The 18,356-nt window shown below is 39.3% G+C and overlaps 1 protein-coding gene across 1 annotated transcript; it reads right to left on the bottom strand.

Annotated features, from left to right (window-relative positions):
• Positions 1-397: 397 nt before the first annotated feature.
• On the bottom strand, positions 398-15,955 carry LOC123760019 (uncharacterized). The gene is made up of 3 exons (XM_069325409.1): positions 15,806-15,955; positions 10,335-12,207; positions 398-8,998 (listed from the first exon to the last, which is right to left on the bottom strand). The coding sequence occupies exons 1-2, from the start codon at positions 15,814-15,816 to the stop codon at positions 10,353-10,355; spliced, it is 1,866 nt and encodes a 621-aa protein (XP_069181510.1). The 5' UTR covers positions 15,817-15,955; the 3' UTR covers positions 398-8,998; positions 10,335-10,352.
• Between the last annotated feature and the right edge of the window lie 2,401 nt (positions 15,956-18,356).

Here is an 18,356-nt window from a genome sequence, read left to right as displayed (position 1 = left end):
CTGTACAGTATATATATGTGCCCTCATATCCGCTGGCTTTACAAAGCAGTACAGTACTGTAATAACACTGTGATTATACCCGCACAATCGCAAATGTGGATAGCTACTGTTCGAGATACAAAAGTCAACCTTCAGGCTCTAGTGAGTCTTGTACATCAGCAGTTCACCCTCAACATTTCCTCCTAATTCTACACTTGTGCTGACATATAGTGGGCCAAAAATCACAGATAGGCAAGAAAAATATTTTTTTTACTTTATTTGTGAATATGCATGATATCCACGAGTCATCATCCATTTGCTCTTGGGCTTGACCTCCCTGTGGATCCAGTATAAATGCTGTATTTATACTGTTTCTATACTTTAATAAATTTAAAAGGACAGGAAATGCAAAAAAAACTTTTCATGAAATAGGTTTTTATTTACATATAAACCAACTATAGTATTGTACATACTTAAGTATGGCATAAACTATCACAATTATCAATAATCAGCAATATGGATATGCTTCAGCACAAAAATAAAGAGCGAAAGTTTTGCAACTTCTTAAAAGAGCAAATAGATCCTTCAGTTATTGTTTAAGTCTTATCTTACTCAAGTCAGAGTTAACTTCTTTCATGGGATTTTTTCTGTGAAGATTAAACACACAGTGATTACTAATTATGAAATCAGTCTCTATATTCAACTGTTTTACTTAAAAAATTATTCAAGAAACTATCCCCCAAAAGAAGGCATTTACAAACACTTTGAACTTTTATAACCTCCTCAGTCACTGAAGTTTAAATGTAAAAGCAGGTTGCATCTTATTTAAACTTTGCATTTCAAGAAAACATTGATATTTAATTAAGATTTTGAGAACAATTAACAAAGTTCAATGAACAAAAAACACTAAAGCTCTTACTATAAGGTGTCCAAAAACAACACCTTTAAGCCAGCATCCGAATTAGTTTATAAAACCAAGACATTTACACTTTTTTGCAAAACCTTAACATATACATAATTAACATTCTTAAACAACCAACAAAAGACAACCTAAAAAATAAACATATTAAAGGATCTGACTACATACTGCTGCTGACACCCTCAAGAGATGTAATCTTGGGTAACTGTATTCTATGAGCACACTGTCAGTGTTAATGTTCGAAACATGCCCGAATGTGAATTGTTCATGCCCGAAACGCTTTGCGTAATAGTGGCTTTAGGCATTGTATGTACTAGCTCTATCTATAAATCCATCAATCTTAGTAAAATCTCTTGTATGTATGTACCTTACCTAAATAAACATTTATTTATTATTTATTTATTTAATGTTAGTTCTACTGGTTTGAATAATCAGAGCAGTAACTTTCATTAAGAGATGCAGTGTTTTTGGAATATCCTTAACCGATGTAAATCCATAAACAAAAATACCTGGCCTCAACAAAAACAGGCTCTTAATAATGTGGTATGCCATTTTCACATACTGTACCCCAAAAAGTGGGCTAATAGAAGCAAACATTACTGTACCCAAACCAACTCCATTGGCTCGAGGGCTTTCAGATACCATCACTAGCCACCCAGCCAATGTACTGACAACCCAACATACCTCATACCCAAACAAAAGACACACACATATGCCAACCCATGATGGACAGGCCACGGAACTTTCAAACCTCTTCTCTCTCTCTCTCTACACCCCGCATCCTTTTCCAGAATTTCACCTCCCCATCCCTCTGCCTCCCTCATCCTTTCCAAACCCTTTGGACATCAAAGAAAGAAAGCCTGTACCCAATGCCAGGATGACTATTGCAGGCCCACATAACTAACTACACCAAAGCTCAGATTGAGAAAAAAGCATCACAAACTCAAAAAAAAAAAAAAAAACTTTAATCTCAATATGGCTTAGAACACTCCATCAGATTTTATGTATTCAAGTATAATTTTGATTTTTGCCTTAAACGACAACAGCTAAATCTGAACATATAAAAAAAATGTGCTGATTGTGAGTATGAATGAACCCTTGCACACAACTTCTCTTACAGAAACGACAGCCCTCGCCCTGTAAATCTTGGGAAGTAATTAATGAATAAGTGCAAAGCCAGCATGGTTATGTAGTACTGAAGTAGTTAAGGAACACTCAATAGTTCCTAGGTTATTTCTCACCATGACAATACAAGAGCAGGAAGACATAAGATAAGCAATGTCAAATTAGACAATGTAAATACAGTACAGTACACCAAAATTATTCAGTGCATTTTGATAATACAGCTTGCTAAGCCTGCTAGCTCTATTGTGACCTAAAAAAAAAGACACCCACGCACACACACACACAAAAAAAAAAGAGGGGTGGGACATTTCAAAAACAATAAAAAACAAACTATTACTGGAAAGCTTTAATAAAAATATGATCGAGATTATAACCAATAAATGCTATCACTCAATATATTTAAAATTATCATTATTGCCTTTTGCTATTGCACTACAGTATTTACAGATCTTTTTAACAAAAAAATTAATCAGACAAGAAAACCAATGAAACATTTATTATCGTCTTCCATATTTCTAAAGCTGATTACACACACTGTCATATGCATACCAGTTCTTCTCATACAATGCCTCTCGTATCACCTGTCAATCATAGCCAGATCCTTAAGATAAAACCTACAACTGGCCCTTGTCTCCTACAAATACTGTAATGTATACAAAATATTTACATTATGTACATAATTTAAAACTAATGTTATACAATTTATGAAATCAATGATGTGAATATTGAATGAAATAACTGAAATGAAAATTACAATGAATGACAATGTCAACGGCTTTAAATGATGACATGGCGTACTGTACTAATTTGAGTGTTCAAGTAATGTTTTGCCAAAAAAAAAAAAAACTACGAATACATATTTTATGGAATATATTAAATTTTTTGTTAAATCAAGATCAGTTAGAAAAAGTAAATCTAAAAATATAAATTAATACAAAGCGGGCAATACTGTACAGTGACTATATATTTAAATTTATTGTTTCACAGCCTTCAATTTTGTCAAAATATAATCTATTTTGTAGCTAGTATATTCTTCATCTATAACACACATTAAACTTAATCTTTCTCACTTGGGCTGGACGGTAAAGCGACGGGTCTCGCTTCACGCAGGGTGGTGTTTAATCCCCAACCGTTCAAGTGGTTGGGCACCATTCCTTTTCCCCGTCCCATCCCAAATACTTATCCAGACCCCTTCCCAGTGCTATATAGTCACAATGGCTTAATGCTCTTTCCTGATAATTCCTTTCCTTTCTCAAGCATCAAGAAGCTGTTCCAAATTTGAATTTAGAATTTTACGAATGTGTGAATACAGTAACCATCCATAGCGGGTTAACAGGGAAAATGCCGAGTGATACACAAAGTTCAAAAAAATATTTTTTTTCATCTATATTTTAACCTGCCAAAACAGGTAGCTAGTAATTCAATTTGTAAATTTTTACGTGCAGTTTAAAAGAACAGGTGCGGACAAATTTGCCGTTTGTCAAACTCGCTGCAGAAATTATAATAACCATAGTAAGACTAGTTAGCTGTAACTGCATACAAGTACTGTACATTACAATGGGAGTACGTACTGCAACTTTAAGCTTGCATGGCTGGCTTGTGTCTTCCGTGTTCACTACTGCATCACTTGCGGCTGATGAGCACAGGCAAACTTCAAAACATTCATGAACAATGCTCACTTTTCCATTTTTCTTTTAATGCTAACCCTTTACTTTTCCTATTTTCGTCAGTCATGCAGTTGCACCACAATTTGCTTTCATCATACTTGATGAAATAATACTCATTAATCTCAAAACCTTTATCATTATGCAATAAACTTCATTGGTGAGATAACTACAATCTATGCAAGCAAATGGTACTTTTTATCATAATAAGATGAATGCTCACATGCAACAAAATACAAAAAGAAGCCTCAAAACACAAGTATGTGCAAGCAGCGTTGTGTTTGTGACAAACAAAAGTGTGACTTTCTAAGGTGTTGTGACCAAGAATTCATACTTTGGATATCTCACAAAATTAAGTGAACAAAACAGTTGGATATACAGTACTACCACTAAACTTGAATTTAAGAGTTTTTCTACAATCAACACAAAAAGCATTTTGATAAATTCAAACCTTCAAACCGTAATATTCTGAAGGCCTAACAAAAATACAAAATTGCCGTACAAAATTCAGTTGCCACATTACTAAAGTATTAAATGCTGATAATGAGACAAACACATAAAACTGGAACAAATTACATCAAGAGACAGCAGAAAAAATAAATGCCGGAACTTGCAATGTGAAAGGTTTAAGAATAATTTGAAGTGTACCTGACTGCTATACTTGGGAGTATCTGGTAAAGTTAACATGCCACACTGGGAGAAGATTATTAATTAATAACAACAGCATATTTAAGGAGCAAAACAGGTCATCCCATAACGACACTCAGTTCAATACCCGCTTTGCCCTTGAAAACTAACATGAACTACAGTATTCACTATATTGATAAATTGCTCAATAGTATATCATAGTCTATTCACTGCTTCAATAGCCCTACGGGGTCACCATAGCCCGTGCTACTTGGAACTTCTTGTTCCAGGTAGCGAATCTTTAACAACAACAACATGCTTCAATAATAATAAATGAAAGATTACAAAAATGCCCTTTCTGAAAAATCGAAGACAATATCAACATGACATTTTAAGGTAAAAATTCATTCTTCATACAGGATTTTTAATCTTTAAAATTGCTGATGGACTTGCCAATAAAACCCAATTTCTTATTATCAATATTAGCAATAAAAGGATTGCTATGACACAAATGATTAAATTTAATCCAGTGGCGAGGCAAAGCTGTCGAAGTGATAGTGTTGTGGTGTATAGAGAGCATCACTAACATATCCACTACCCCAAACTAAGCTAACCCTTCTTGCCTGGTTAACTGCTGGTCTGAATCACTACGGAATGCAGACAAACACAGAAACAAATCTGAATGCAAACTATTATGTATAATCAAGCAGAGATAATTTACTATTAGCACAATATTCATCTTATAAAATCATCCTGATTATCCCAGCACTTGCATTAATTCAGGAAACCTTTTCTGACAAAAAACGAGTGTAATTACAATTTGTGTATTAAGAGGGGGGAAAGCCATAGGATAAATAAAGGGAAGCATAACCCTCTATATGTATACTTAAGAACTGAATTGCAGTAAAGACTGAAAAGATGCAAGCATGGAGGAAAAATTAGGAAATGAAGCAACTTTAAAAATCTCAATCTGAATATCATATACCGTACTGTATGATGGCAAGTGAATATGACAAAAGAATATCAAGTACAGATTAAATCACAATTAATATTACTGAAGAACTTCAATTGACTAATTCCATCTTATCTGAAATGTTAACATAAACAGACAGACTTAAAGAAGTTGAACAAGAGTAGAACGAGACCATTTACCAATAAATTTGTGAAAACAAAAGTATGGTAACTATGAACAACTTATCACTTGCTTACAAATTGGCAATATAAAGACAACTTCAACAGGTTCTGCATGCGAGCTACAGAAACATGCTTTGGAAATCAACATGAACCCCTGCTTGAAGGGGTTCTGGGAGTTCTACTCCCAAAGCCCGGCCCATGGCCAGGCTTCACTTGTGAGAGTTTGGTCCACATGCAAAACTGTACATTAAAGCAAACTGAGTGCAACATAGTAAATGTGGTAGTACTATAGATAATTAATAACCATGGTCAAGTAACAGGATTATGCAAGAAATGTTTGATCAAAACTACATAATTATGGATGATGGGAAGAAAACTAGAATTTTTAGCAAAGACAGTCAAATCAATTGGCAATATAAATGTATTAAACCATAAACAAATACAGTAATTATACTGGTACATCAAGCAACTGATAAATCCCTTTATGAGTCGATTCATAGCACTGTTCAATTAATCATTGAATTAATCTTAAACTGCAGGTGATTATATTTTTAACAAGTTGCAAGAACTCCAAGTTATCTTACACTTTTTGGGAAGCCTGCAGCAAGCATTGTACATGTTACATTTTTGCCATAAACATTTTATAATATTTATAAGCTACAATAATTAAAATTTACATTTTAAACAATTTCACAATTTGGTTAAAATTCCACTTCATATAACTACACTATTTTAAAAAGACTAATGCACTTGTATAATCAAATGCGTTCAACTAGATAAGACCTTGTCTAATATGCTACTTTCTATAAGTGATGGAGCATATCTATTTAACCAAACGTCATCCCACCTTTGAGCATAAGAATTACAGTTTGTCAACATACATACAGTACTTAGTTATTTCTTGAATCATATTAATGTTCATTAGCTTTTCCATAACATTAAACTTAAATGATATATGAATACAGTATTACAGCATTTATCCCGCTTCAATAATGTCATGAAGTGAATAGTACATAAACTGGATAAAATAACCTTGCCATGTTAATAGTAATGCTTCATATAACACTCAGTAAGCCACAGGTGTGAGGAGCAGCAGCTCACTCCTCATCTGAGAAGAACAGAGAATATGATCAGACACAATTCAGTGAGGGACTGAGAATAATTGTACCAGAGGAAAACCCAGTTTAAGTGAAGGTCCAGTTGATATTACACAGCTGACCAAGTTGAGTACTCGCATGTAATGGGAATGTCAAGGTCAGTCATGTATGTAACAAATTAAGGGGCCGGGTGCACAAAAATATTCGTCCAAATATGAAATACAGTATAGTGAAAACTGTTAAACAAATCTCCCTTTATTTGGCATCAGCATCGTGAAAATTTCATCCCAATTTGTTAATAAAAAATGCATTTTATATGAATTTCTACATATCATAAAAAAAAGCGTGCGCAACCAGCACTGATGATAAGAATAACACCTAGTTAGTGAAACTCATGGATAATGCAGTGATTAGTTGCAAGCACCTGTCTGACACACAAAGAATAATAGTAGTAGTGAGGAGGGTCCACAAAGTGGATATGCAGCTGGTGCCTTCTAGGATTACTGATTGCCACCTGGAGGGCAAAATTTCACACAAATAATGAGTAAGCATGTTATGTTGCTGTATTTTATTATATATCATATATATACATTGCACAATATGCCAATATCTGTTAGTTCCACCAACGTCCAACAATTTATTTAGGAGGGGGGGCATTTTTTGTCTTTTAAGATCTGATTGTGGTGTAGCTTCTACATCGTGGGAGAATGCATGCCCGTCACTAAATATGTGAAGTTGGAACGAAATTGGTCAACATGTAATTCAGCCATAGGTGGCAGAACTTGTGACTTTAATATTTTTGTCAGTTATTCACAGATTTAAAACTATTTTCTTTGTCTCTTTAGATTGTTTGTGCTGAATGGGAACCAGATGAGGGCTTTATCACTTATATAAAATATACTTACATATCCCCTAGCCCATTATAATTATCCTTTAAGTATATATATATATTTTTTTTGGGGGGGGGGTTCTAGTCTTTTTAGTCTTTAGCATTGGTGCCATGCAATCCAGTATCATACCAGGTAACAACCAGGTATCATAATTTTACATGTGTGTATAGCCAACAAACCTACAAAACTTTGCAAATGTAGCTCAATTAATGTTACTGTAAATAATAATACAGTTTATTAAAGCTATGAGAATACCACAGATATATAGTAGTTACTTAATTAATGGGTATTTCACAGGATTTTTTTTGTTGGCATTGTTTAATTTTATTAAGTTCAATTCAAGATTAATTTTTAAGCATGCTCTGAACATACATATCTTTTCTTTTTACTATAAATGCAACCAATTTTTTAATCAAAATTGATAATTTTTTACTTTAAGCTTACTAAATATATATTTTTTAGTCAGAGTAAAGACGCAAAAGAACAACTCTCTTAAACATTTATTAAGAATGGGTCTATCATCATCAAAATGTTAATTTATCACATGAATCGATGAATTGGTATTAATACAAAAATTTGCTACTTATTGCAGTTTTAAAAACTCAAGAATAATGTTTATATTCAAGTCTTCCTAGACAATACTGGTATAATTCAAAGTTGTTAAAACATACTTATGACCAGTAACGTCACAAAAGTAAACAGTTATACGTATACAGCATTGTGCTGTAAGTAGTTACTGTACAATATACGTAACAATATTGTTCTTAATTTGGCAAGATTTTGTTTATCAAGTTTATCAAATGACATTATAGAAGCATAAAACAAATGATTAAAACTACTACACATCAATACACTTCAGGAAACAAACCAGATACTGCGTGCATGTGCGTATATACAAGTACCCCCAGGCTGCAAGACAACACTCACACAAGACTGTCAAAAAAATTAAGCCTGACGAAAAAATAATTGATATACTGTACCTAAATGTATGGAGAAGGGGGGGGCCTGAAATAGGGATAAAAAAAAAAAACTAACTGCATGCATAGACTACAAAATCTAAAATCTTGGGGGAATACCAAATCTATTTTAACTTGGGGCTGCAGTCCCCCCACCACAATACTGTCATTGTGTGAATGGTAACACATTGCATAATAATGTATAAGTTAATTTTAACAACTTTGTAAATGATGATGAATGAATGGAGTTGAGCATATTCAAAGACTAGTAAACACTATGAATGATTTGCTGACATTTTCTGTTTCAGGTATGCAGTATGACATCCAATAAAACCATAAAAAAAATCGAATATTGTACGTTAAATTAAAGTGGGAAAAGCACCTTGAAAATGCCTAAGAACAACAGTTCATCTAAAACCATTGACAAAAAGTTTAAAGGCTGAATAAAAGATACAAGGAGTACAATTAATTCAACTTCACAAATACTGTAATATAACAAGAGAACTGACAATACTGAATACTTGCTTACCTAAGGATGTGGAACATATAAAAGTCAACCCACGGGTTGGACAGGAAAGCCTAGATGATATGAAAACAGAACAAGTATCTGAAACATACAGCAATTTTTAAACATTGAAAACATAGTTGGCTAAAACCAAACATCTCATGATTATTACAAAAGAATTGCTCTGGAGAATTTAAATGCTATGAGATCCTGTTATTCAAAGAATTTAATAACCAAGTATCATACTAGGGCTGATGTGTGTATTTTCTTGACATTCATTTTCAAAGGATGATGTGACATAGCCCAAGAAACATGAGTTTAAATGAGAAATGGATACTGTATGCATTTATAAAAATACAAGAACTCAAAAAGATAAGCATTTCAAAATGAAAACTGAAGCAAACAAGCAAGCAAGAAAATGTCTTGCTAAAGTTGAAAAAAAATGTATTTAGACCCACATTTTCTTATACTGTGGAAATTACAGTAAAGAAAAAAATTATTAAAAGATTAAAGGGTGAAGCATTTTAAAGCTAAAATCAACATAATTATTATTATTATCACTTGCAAAGAAATAAGCTTAAATTTGTTTATAATATTCTATTAGAAATAAATAGATGGATACATATTTTCATGATAATACATGTAATAAGAGCAAGATCCTTAAGACATTCCATATAATTGCTTTAAGATGAAAAATTATTTGCTAATCATTTACCAAATGATTAACAAACCAACATAACAGCAACAAGAGCAACAAAGCTAGCTTTTATTGCACACACACGCACACATACACTCACCCACACACACACCTTTAGAGGAGTAGCCTACATGAACAATTCAAGCTTGTGACATCCCAAAACAATTTTAACCAATTAACTCATCATCCCCACACAAAGAATGTTTATCACCATTATTTAAAAATGAATCTAATGTATGCATCAAAATTTGCCATCAAAGTTAATAGCATAACAATTAAAATTCTGAGATTCATCAATTCAGATCCAACACTTCAGTTAAATTATTTCTACATTTATGTCTCTGTACTTATAATAATATGTTCAGAGTGGCTTTGTATGTACAGCATATCTCTATCCTACACTTTGGTTTGAATTAAATTATTACTTTTGTGTGTGTTTTTAGAATGCAATCTCCAGCAGTAATGAGTAATACTATGATGCATAGACTATGAAACTACAATAGAGGAATCTAGGCTGGTCACGACACAAATGGAACATGAGCGTTATGAAAGACATGTATTTTGTTCAAGAGTACAATCCCTTCTCATGATAATCTTGGCATAGGGAGTTTTTGAGCAGTAATTCAAGGAGAAATACAATAATACATATACTGTATACAGTATATCTATGTATATATATATATGCATATATATATATAAAATGTATTATACTTATTCCTAAAATTTAATTAATATACTTACTCCTACCCAAAATGTTTCTCAGAGTGATGACTCAATGGGTGTTATAACAGGGGGAGGTGGTGGGGGGGCTGAGGGCTTTACCACAGGACTTGGTCTCCCCGAGGTTGGTGGTTGTGGTGCACGCGGCTTGGGAGAGTTACTTCCACTACCTGGTGGTCTGGGTGGCACTGCAGGTTTAGGTCTACCCAAAGTACCAGTGTTGCAAACAGGCGCACCGACAGCTAATCTCGCTGGTACGGCAGGTCTCTCTGTGGTAGCTGGTATTGGGGGATAATATTTTGTGCTTGCACCATCGTCAACATGCACATCTTCACCTAATCTGTATGGCATTGGTGATCCATATGAAGATTCATTATCCGATGGTATCCCATGCTGTTGGGGTCCTGGAGAATAAAACTGTTGTGAATGTGGATTATAAGAAACTGCTTCACTGGTCTTCGATGAACTGTCATATGCAGAGGCTGAAATAAAAGTTGGTGTACCTGAATGTGAACCAGGAGCAGTAGACTGCACAGAAGTACTTTGAGCACCATGAGAACCAAGTGCCAAACTTCTGTTACTTTCATTACCAAGAGTCCCATGTTGGGCAGCTTGCATCTTAGCTTCTATACGCTTAGACATTTCTTCCAAGTCAATATATTCATCAGTTCTTAATGAAGGAGGAATATCATCTTCACAAATATTGTGCAGGGAACCTCTGCTTCTTGCCATCTGCAACTTGCTAAGCAGACCCTTTGGTACCATTCTTTTGGGAGATTCTTCTACATGCAAAGAAGCCAAACTCATTGACCTCTTATTATGGTAACTGGTGTCAAGCTGTTCATCACTAAGATTATGTAGAGATGCTAAACTGCCAGTCCTACTGTATTTGCTTTTCTTACTTGATGTATTACTCACTGTATCTGGATTAGTTGAAATTCCAAGTTTGTGAAGAGATGCTACACTTGAACTCTTCTTATTCTTCCCAAAAACAAAATCTTTCATTTTATTGTAAAGAGCTTCTGGTTCTTCGTCAGGTGCTTTTTCTTTGGTAGTAGACTTTAAGAAAGGTCTCTGCAAGAAGGCTAGGGGATCAACATACATGGCTCTAGGCTGTTCAATCCGTACAGGTTCTGGTGATGGTGGAGCTTCTGGTACAGGTTCACACTCTACATCGTCATCATATCCAATATGTATTGGTTCTGGGTGCTTCAACATAGGAGGAACTTGTGCTGATGGCTTAGGAGGCGGCGGGGCAGGACGTGTTGGCCTCCGCTGCAAGGGAGGTTGCTTTCGCCGACCAAATATTGGAATGGTGTAAATATTTTTTTTTCGCCACATTATGTCACAGTCAAAGAACTCACAGCAATCCTGAACAGGATCACTTAAACAAAATTTCATACAAAATCCTGCACTTTCATCATTGCTTCTTTCACTTGTTACATGTTGGGATTCTAAACTACCATCCACGACATCCTTATTTGGCCCCAAACGTATTGGGGTCCAAACTTGGCTACCATTTTCAAGGCCAACGTTAGGTGTAGCTTCACCTTCATTAATTAAATCTATTTTCTTTTTCTTTTTCTTCTTTTTGCAACAAATGCATGATAAACAACCACAAGGATTGTCATTGGTCTGAAGGTACCATTTACAAGAGCAAAATGCAGCAATGCCAAATATGATTACTACACCAATTACAACAGCAATTATCACATATAGCTCAAAATTATCAATCCGCCTCATCTCATCAGCTAATAAACAGTGCTTAAACTTTTGTGCCTGAAAATGGTGGAAATTTCTCTGATTTCTGTAGTCAAACTTGCAAACACATTCATGGAATTCCAATGTGGCATTGATGTGTTTTCCCCCGCACACTTCCAAGGGATCTTTCCTCCTGAAAATAATAAATAAATTAGATGTAATGTAATGAATACAGGGTATTGGTATTAAGTTTTTAGATACAGTGTATATTACAATATTTTTAGTTTGCTGAGGCAACTAGTACAAAATGCATCCTGAGTGGGGTCAGTCATTGGACCTTGGTCTTTGGGGAGCCTCGATAAGCCCAACAGGCTTCCTGTCCCCAACAATTAGGAAGCTATTAATAATAATTCACTGTGTCTGGGGACAGGCAGCCAGCCTGTACTCACCTAATTGTGCTTGCTGGGGTTGAGCTTCGGCTCTTTGGTCCTGCCTCTCATCTGTCACCCCACTGGTGTAAAGGTTCCTGAGCTTATTGAGCTCTATCATATCTACATTTGAAACTGTGTATGGAGTCAGTCTCCACCACATCACTTCCTATGCATTAATTTTATTAACTACTGTACTCTGAAGCTAAAAAAATTCTTTCTAATGTCTTTGTGGCTCATTTGGATACTCAGATTCCACCTGTGACTCCTTGTGCGAGTGCCACCCTTGTTAAATAATCTGTCCTTATCTACCCAGCCAATTCCCCTGAGAATTTTGTATGTAGTGACTATGTCTCCCTGAGATCTTCTGTCTTCCAGCATTGTGAGGTGCAATTCATGTAGCCTTTCCTCGTAACTCATGCCTCTAGTTCTGGGACAAGTCTAGTGGCATACCTCCGAACTTTCACCAACTTCGTCTTGTGCTTGACAAGGTATGGACTCAATACTTGGGCAACATACTCCAAGATTGGTCTTACAAATGTGGTATAGAAGGTTCAAAATGAAACCTTATACAATTTTCTAAAGCAGTCGTGATGTTAGCCAGCCTTGCATATGCCACTGATGATATTCTTTTGATGTAGGTTTCAGGATCAGGAAACAGGTTTGGCATGATATCAACTAGATTTTTCTGTCTCTGTCTGTCTGCATGTATATTAATTGCACTTATGTAATTACACACACACACACTGTCGATTTGACAGTTGAGAGAGGCGGGATCAAAGAGCCGAAGCTCAACCCCCACAAGCACAACTAGGCGAGTACATACTACCCAGCCACACATCTGGAATCATCCACATAAAAAAAAAGTTAATTGACAGGTGAGAGGCGGGCCAAAAGAGCCAGAGCTCAACCCCCAAAAGCACAACTAGGTGAGTGCATACTACCCAGCCACACATCTGGAGTCATCCACATACAACTGAGCCATACATTTGGAGTCATCCACATACAACTGAGCCATACATTTGGAGTCATCCACATACAACTGAGCCATACATTTGGAGTCATCCACATACAACTGAGCCATACATTTGGAGTCATCCACATACTACCCAGCCACACATATGGAGCCACCCACATATATGATATGGAGTCATCCACATATTACCCAGTCACACATATGGAGTCACCCACATACTACCAAGCCACACATCTGGAGTCATCCACATACAACCGAGCCATACATCTGGAGTCATCCACATACAACCGAGCCATACATCTGGAGTCACCCACATACTACCCAGCCACACATATGGAGTCACCTACATACTACCCAGCCACACATCTGGAGTCACCCACACACAACCCAGCCACACATCTGGAGTCATCCACACACAACCCAGCCACACATCTGGAGTCATCCACACACAACCCAACCACACATCTGGAGTCATCCACACACAACCCAACCACACATCTGGAGTCATCCCCACACAACCCAGCTACACATCCAGAGTCATCCACACACAACCCAGCCACACATCTGGAGTCATCCACACACAACCCAGCCACACATCTGGAGTCATCCACACACAACCCAGCCACACATCTGGAGTCATCCCCACACAACCCAGCTACACATCCGGAGTCATCCACACACAACCCAGCCACACATCTGGAGTCATCCACACACAACCCAGCCACACATCTGGAGTCATCCACACACTACCCAGCCACACATCTGGAGTCATCCACACACAACCCAGCCACACATCTAGAGTCATCCACACACAACCCAGCCACACATCTGGAGTCATCCCCACACAACCCAGCTACACATCCGGAGTCATCCACACACATCTGGAGTCATCCCCACACTACCCAGCCACACATCTGGAGTCACCCACACACAACCCAGCCACACATCTGGAGTCATCCCCACACAACCCAGCTACACATCCGGAGTCATCCACACACATCTAGAGTCATCCACACACTACCCAGCCACACATCTGGAGTCACCCACACACAACCCAGCCACACATCTGGAGTCATCCACACACAACCCAGCCACACATCTGGAGTAATCCACACACAACCCAGCCACACATCCGGAGTCATCCACACCCCCCCAGCCACACATCCGGAGTCATCCACACACTACCCAGACCACCTGACAAACACTAAAAATGGCAGGAACCGAGTGGTAGGAACTGCAGTTAATATAAATATTATGCAAACTAATAAACAAAACATTGAAAACCACGTCTGGCTGCCCCACACACGTCAACACACGTCATGCAGTAATTATATTAACGTGAAAACAATTACACGTGTCATTAACACGCGGCAAACCAATAATTAACGAGTTTAACTCGTACACTGAAGAGACTTCTTACGGCTACATATGAGGTGGAAGAGAGCTTGGGAGAGAGGTTGTGGGGGAGAGGTTGTAGGGGAGAGGTTGTAGGGGAGAGGTTGTGGGGGAGAGGTTGTGGGAGAGAGGTTGTGGGAGAGAGGTTGTGGGAGAGAGGTTGTGGGGGAGAGGTTGTGGGGGAGAGGTTGTGGGGGAGAGGTTGTGGGGGAGAGGTTGTGGGGGAGAGGTTGTGGGGGAGAGGTTGTGGGGGAGAGGTTGTGGGAGAGAGGTTGTGGGAGAGAGGTTGTGGGGGAGAGGTTGTGGGAGAGAGGTTGTGGGAGAGAGGTTGTGGGGGAGAGGTTGTGGGGGAGAGGTTGTGGGGGAGAGGTTGTGGGGGAGAGGTTGTGGGAGAGAGGTTGTGGGAGAGAGGTTGTGGGAGAGGTTGTGGGAGAGGTTGTGGGAGAGAGGTTGTGGGAGAGGGTGTGGGGGAGAGGGTGTGGGGGAGAGGGTGTGGGGGAGAGGGTGTGGGGGAGAGGGTGTGGGAGAGAGGTTGTGGGAGAGGTTGTGGGAGAGAGGGTGTGGGAGAGAGGGTGTGGGAGAGAGGTTGTGGGAGAGAGGGTGTGGGAGAGAGGTTGTGGGAGAGTGTGGGGGTTGTATCAAACAGGAGAGGGGACAAAATATGGTCTTGAGGGAGAACACAATAAGTGAATGTTGAGAGGAACTCATCATCATACACGCTCCTACACCCGTTAGGGGACCCAAGTGTGGTGTAGGACCACACACTCCTACACCCCTGATGTGGGCCGTAGCAGGAGACGTGGTGAGAGAGGAGTGAGAGAGAGAGAGAAGTATATATGGCGGTATGCGGGTGGTGGCAACACACTCTCTCACCCCCTCACCACAACACCCTTTGTTAAAACACACACACACACCCTTCTCCCTTAACTCTCCCATGTGAGAGCGTGATGGGCGGCCCTGCTAGCCACACTCACCCCTTGGGAAGAGCTTACCATCGACTCATGATGCTGGAGAGTTAAGAATAATCCCGAGTGAGAGTGTGGGGAGTGCACTTGTCCGGTACTCTAGGGTCTCTGATGGTGTGTTGTGTCTCCTTCCCACCCCACACCCGCCCGCCCCACGCTGCCACCTCTACCCTTCAACTACACCCAAACCTCACCCTACGACCCTAAAAATCAATCTACCCATATACAGAATTGACTCCACCATTTATTTAACTCTAGTTTAAGTATGATTGATGGGTTAGGGGGGGATAAGGGGGTAAAAAGAGTGGGTATAAGGGAGAGGTGGCAGAGTGGTGGCGATGGGCCGCGTCCTAGGGTGGGACGGACCGCTCGCAGGACCGCCGCGCCAACTATGAACTTTTCCGCTGGCGAGTTGAAGTCACTTGGCCAAGCGGTGCCATAGTGGCTCTCTCACTCGCCAAGCGGTGCCACAGTGGCTCTTTTACTCGCTTAGCGGTGCCATAGTGGCTCTTTCACTCGCCAAGCGGTGCTACAGTGCCTCTCTCACTCGCTAAACTTTGTGGCAGTGTTTTAACCCGCCAGGCAGTGCCAGTCTCACTCATTAAGCGAGCGGTGCCAGGCCAAGCTGCCACGGTCCTTCTCAGCCGCCATGTGTGGTGGTATAGTGCCACTCACCCGACATGCGGTGCCACAGGGCCTCTCACCCGCCATGCGGTGCCACAGGGGCCTCTCACCCGCCATGCGGTGCCACAGGAGCCTCTCACCCGCCATGCCGTGCCACAGAGCCTCTCACCCGACATGCGGTGCCACAGAGCCTCTCACCCGACATGCGGTGCCACAGAGCCTCTCACCCGCCATGCGGTGCCATAGGGGCCTCTCACCCGCCACTCGGTGCCACAGGAGCCTCTCACCCGCCATGCGGTGCCACAGAGCCTCTCACCCGACATGCGGTGCCACAGAGCCTCTCACCCGACATGCGGTGCCACAGAGCCTCTCACCCGACATGCGGTGCCACAGAGCCTCTCACCCGCCATGCGGTGCCACAGGGGCCTCTCACCCGCCACGCGGTGCCACAGGAGCCTCTCACCCGCCATGCGGTGCCACAGAGCCTCTCACCCGACATGCGGTGCCACAGAGCCTCTCACCCGACATGCGGTGCCACAGAGCCTCTCACCCGCCATGCGGTGCCACAGAGCCTCTCACCCGCCATGCGATGCCACAGAGCCTCTCACCCGCCATGCGGTGCCACAGAGCCTCTCACCCGCCATGCGGTGCCACAGGAGCCTCTCACCCGCCATGCGGTGCCACAGAGCCTCTCACCCGCCATGCGGTGCCACAGGGCCTCTCACCCGCCATGCGGTGCCATAGTGCCTCTCACCCGCCATGCGGTGCCACAGGGCCTCTTCATAGTGCCTCTAGCGTAATGGTCAAAGGAATTTACACGAGACGTATAATGAATTATAATGCATAATTTTAGCTTGACACAGAACCCATATAATTTATTGCATACTCGTTACATATTCCATTCAGTTATAATATATATGATGACTTTTTTAACATATTTATCTGCAAAGAAATGTATTATTCATAGTAAAATTGCTTCTGATCATGAGTATATTTGCTACTGAATAGTTGTCTCTCTCTCCCTCTCAATCGTTACATATGGAATATTTTTGTAATGTAGGCAATTTATACATTAAAATTTATGGAATGCATAATTAATATAGCCTGAGTGACAAATGTATTTAGAGGGCTATATTTCTATAGATAAATTCTTCACATATTAATTAGAGTCCGTGCACATGTAACAAACAATAAACGTAATTGCCTAATAATAATGCATAAATTTAGTTTCATTAATCTGCATAAATCCAGTTCCTTAAATACACTATTGAACTTCATTGTCCATAATGATCATGATTCTTGATTCTTCCAACCTTGATGTAATTTATCACTCATGAATTGCTGACATAAATAAATTTGCTCAATCGACTAATAATTTAGTTTTCAAGAAATTTATGTATTTTAGGCAAGTTTTTCTCAGGCATGTATAGTTGGGAACTTTAATATATAGTATAGTTGTATAATATAATAGTATATTATAGTATAGTAATATATAGTATAGTATAATTTAACTTTAATATATAGTATAGTATAGGCATGTATAGTTGGGAACTTTAAGGGACAATTTGGCTCGCTCGGTAGGCTACGCAATTCTGCAGACAATGAGGCTATTATACCTGGGAGCAGACAGCGGAAGTGAACGCTTATACGGGGCAATATTTCAATGGCAGGATAGTCAGGGTGGGTGGTGTACGCCTGGGGAGGTGGAGACAGCATTATGTGGGAGCATGGGAACTCCTGCTGGGAATACATTACAACCCCTAATAATAAATTGGGGGGTAGAAATAGCCTAAGCTACTCTATCCCTTTGAGATGTATTTATTGCTTATCTCAATAAACATACTTGAACTTGAATTGAACCTAATAATAACAGTAATTGTAAGCCTACGATTCGTTCAAAACAAGCATTACATTCGCTTATTTTCTCCGTGTATGTGAAATTTGAGAGATCATT

This window comes from Procambarus clarkii, chromosome 16 (assembly GCF_040958095.1).
Source record: "Procambarus clarkii isolate CNS0578487 chromosome 16, FALCON_Pclarkii_2.0, whole genome shotgun sequence".
NCBI lineage: Eukaryota > Metazoa > Arthropoda > Malacostraca > Decapoda > Cambaridae > Procambarus > Procambarus clarkii.
This window is presented reverse-complemented; position numbering and strand designations above follow the sequence as displayed.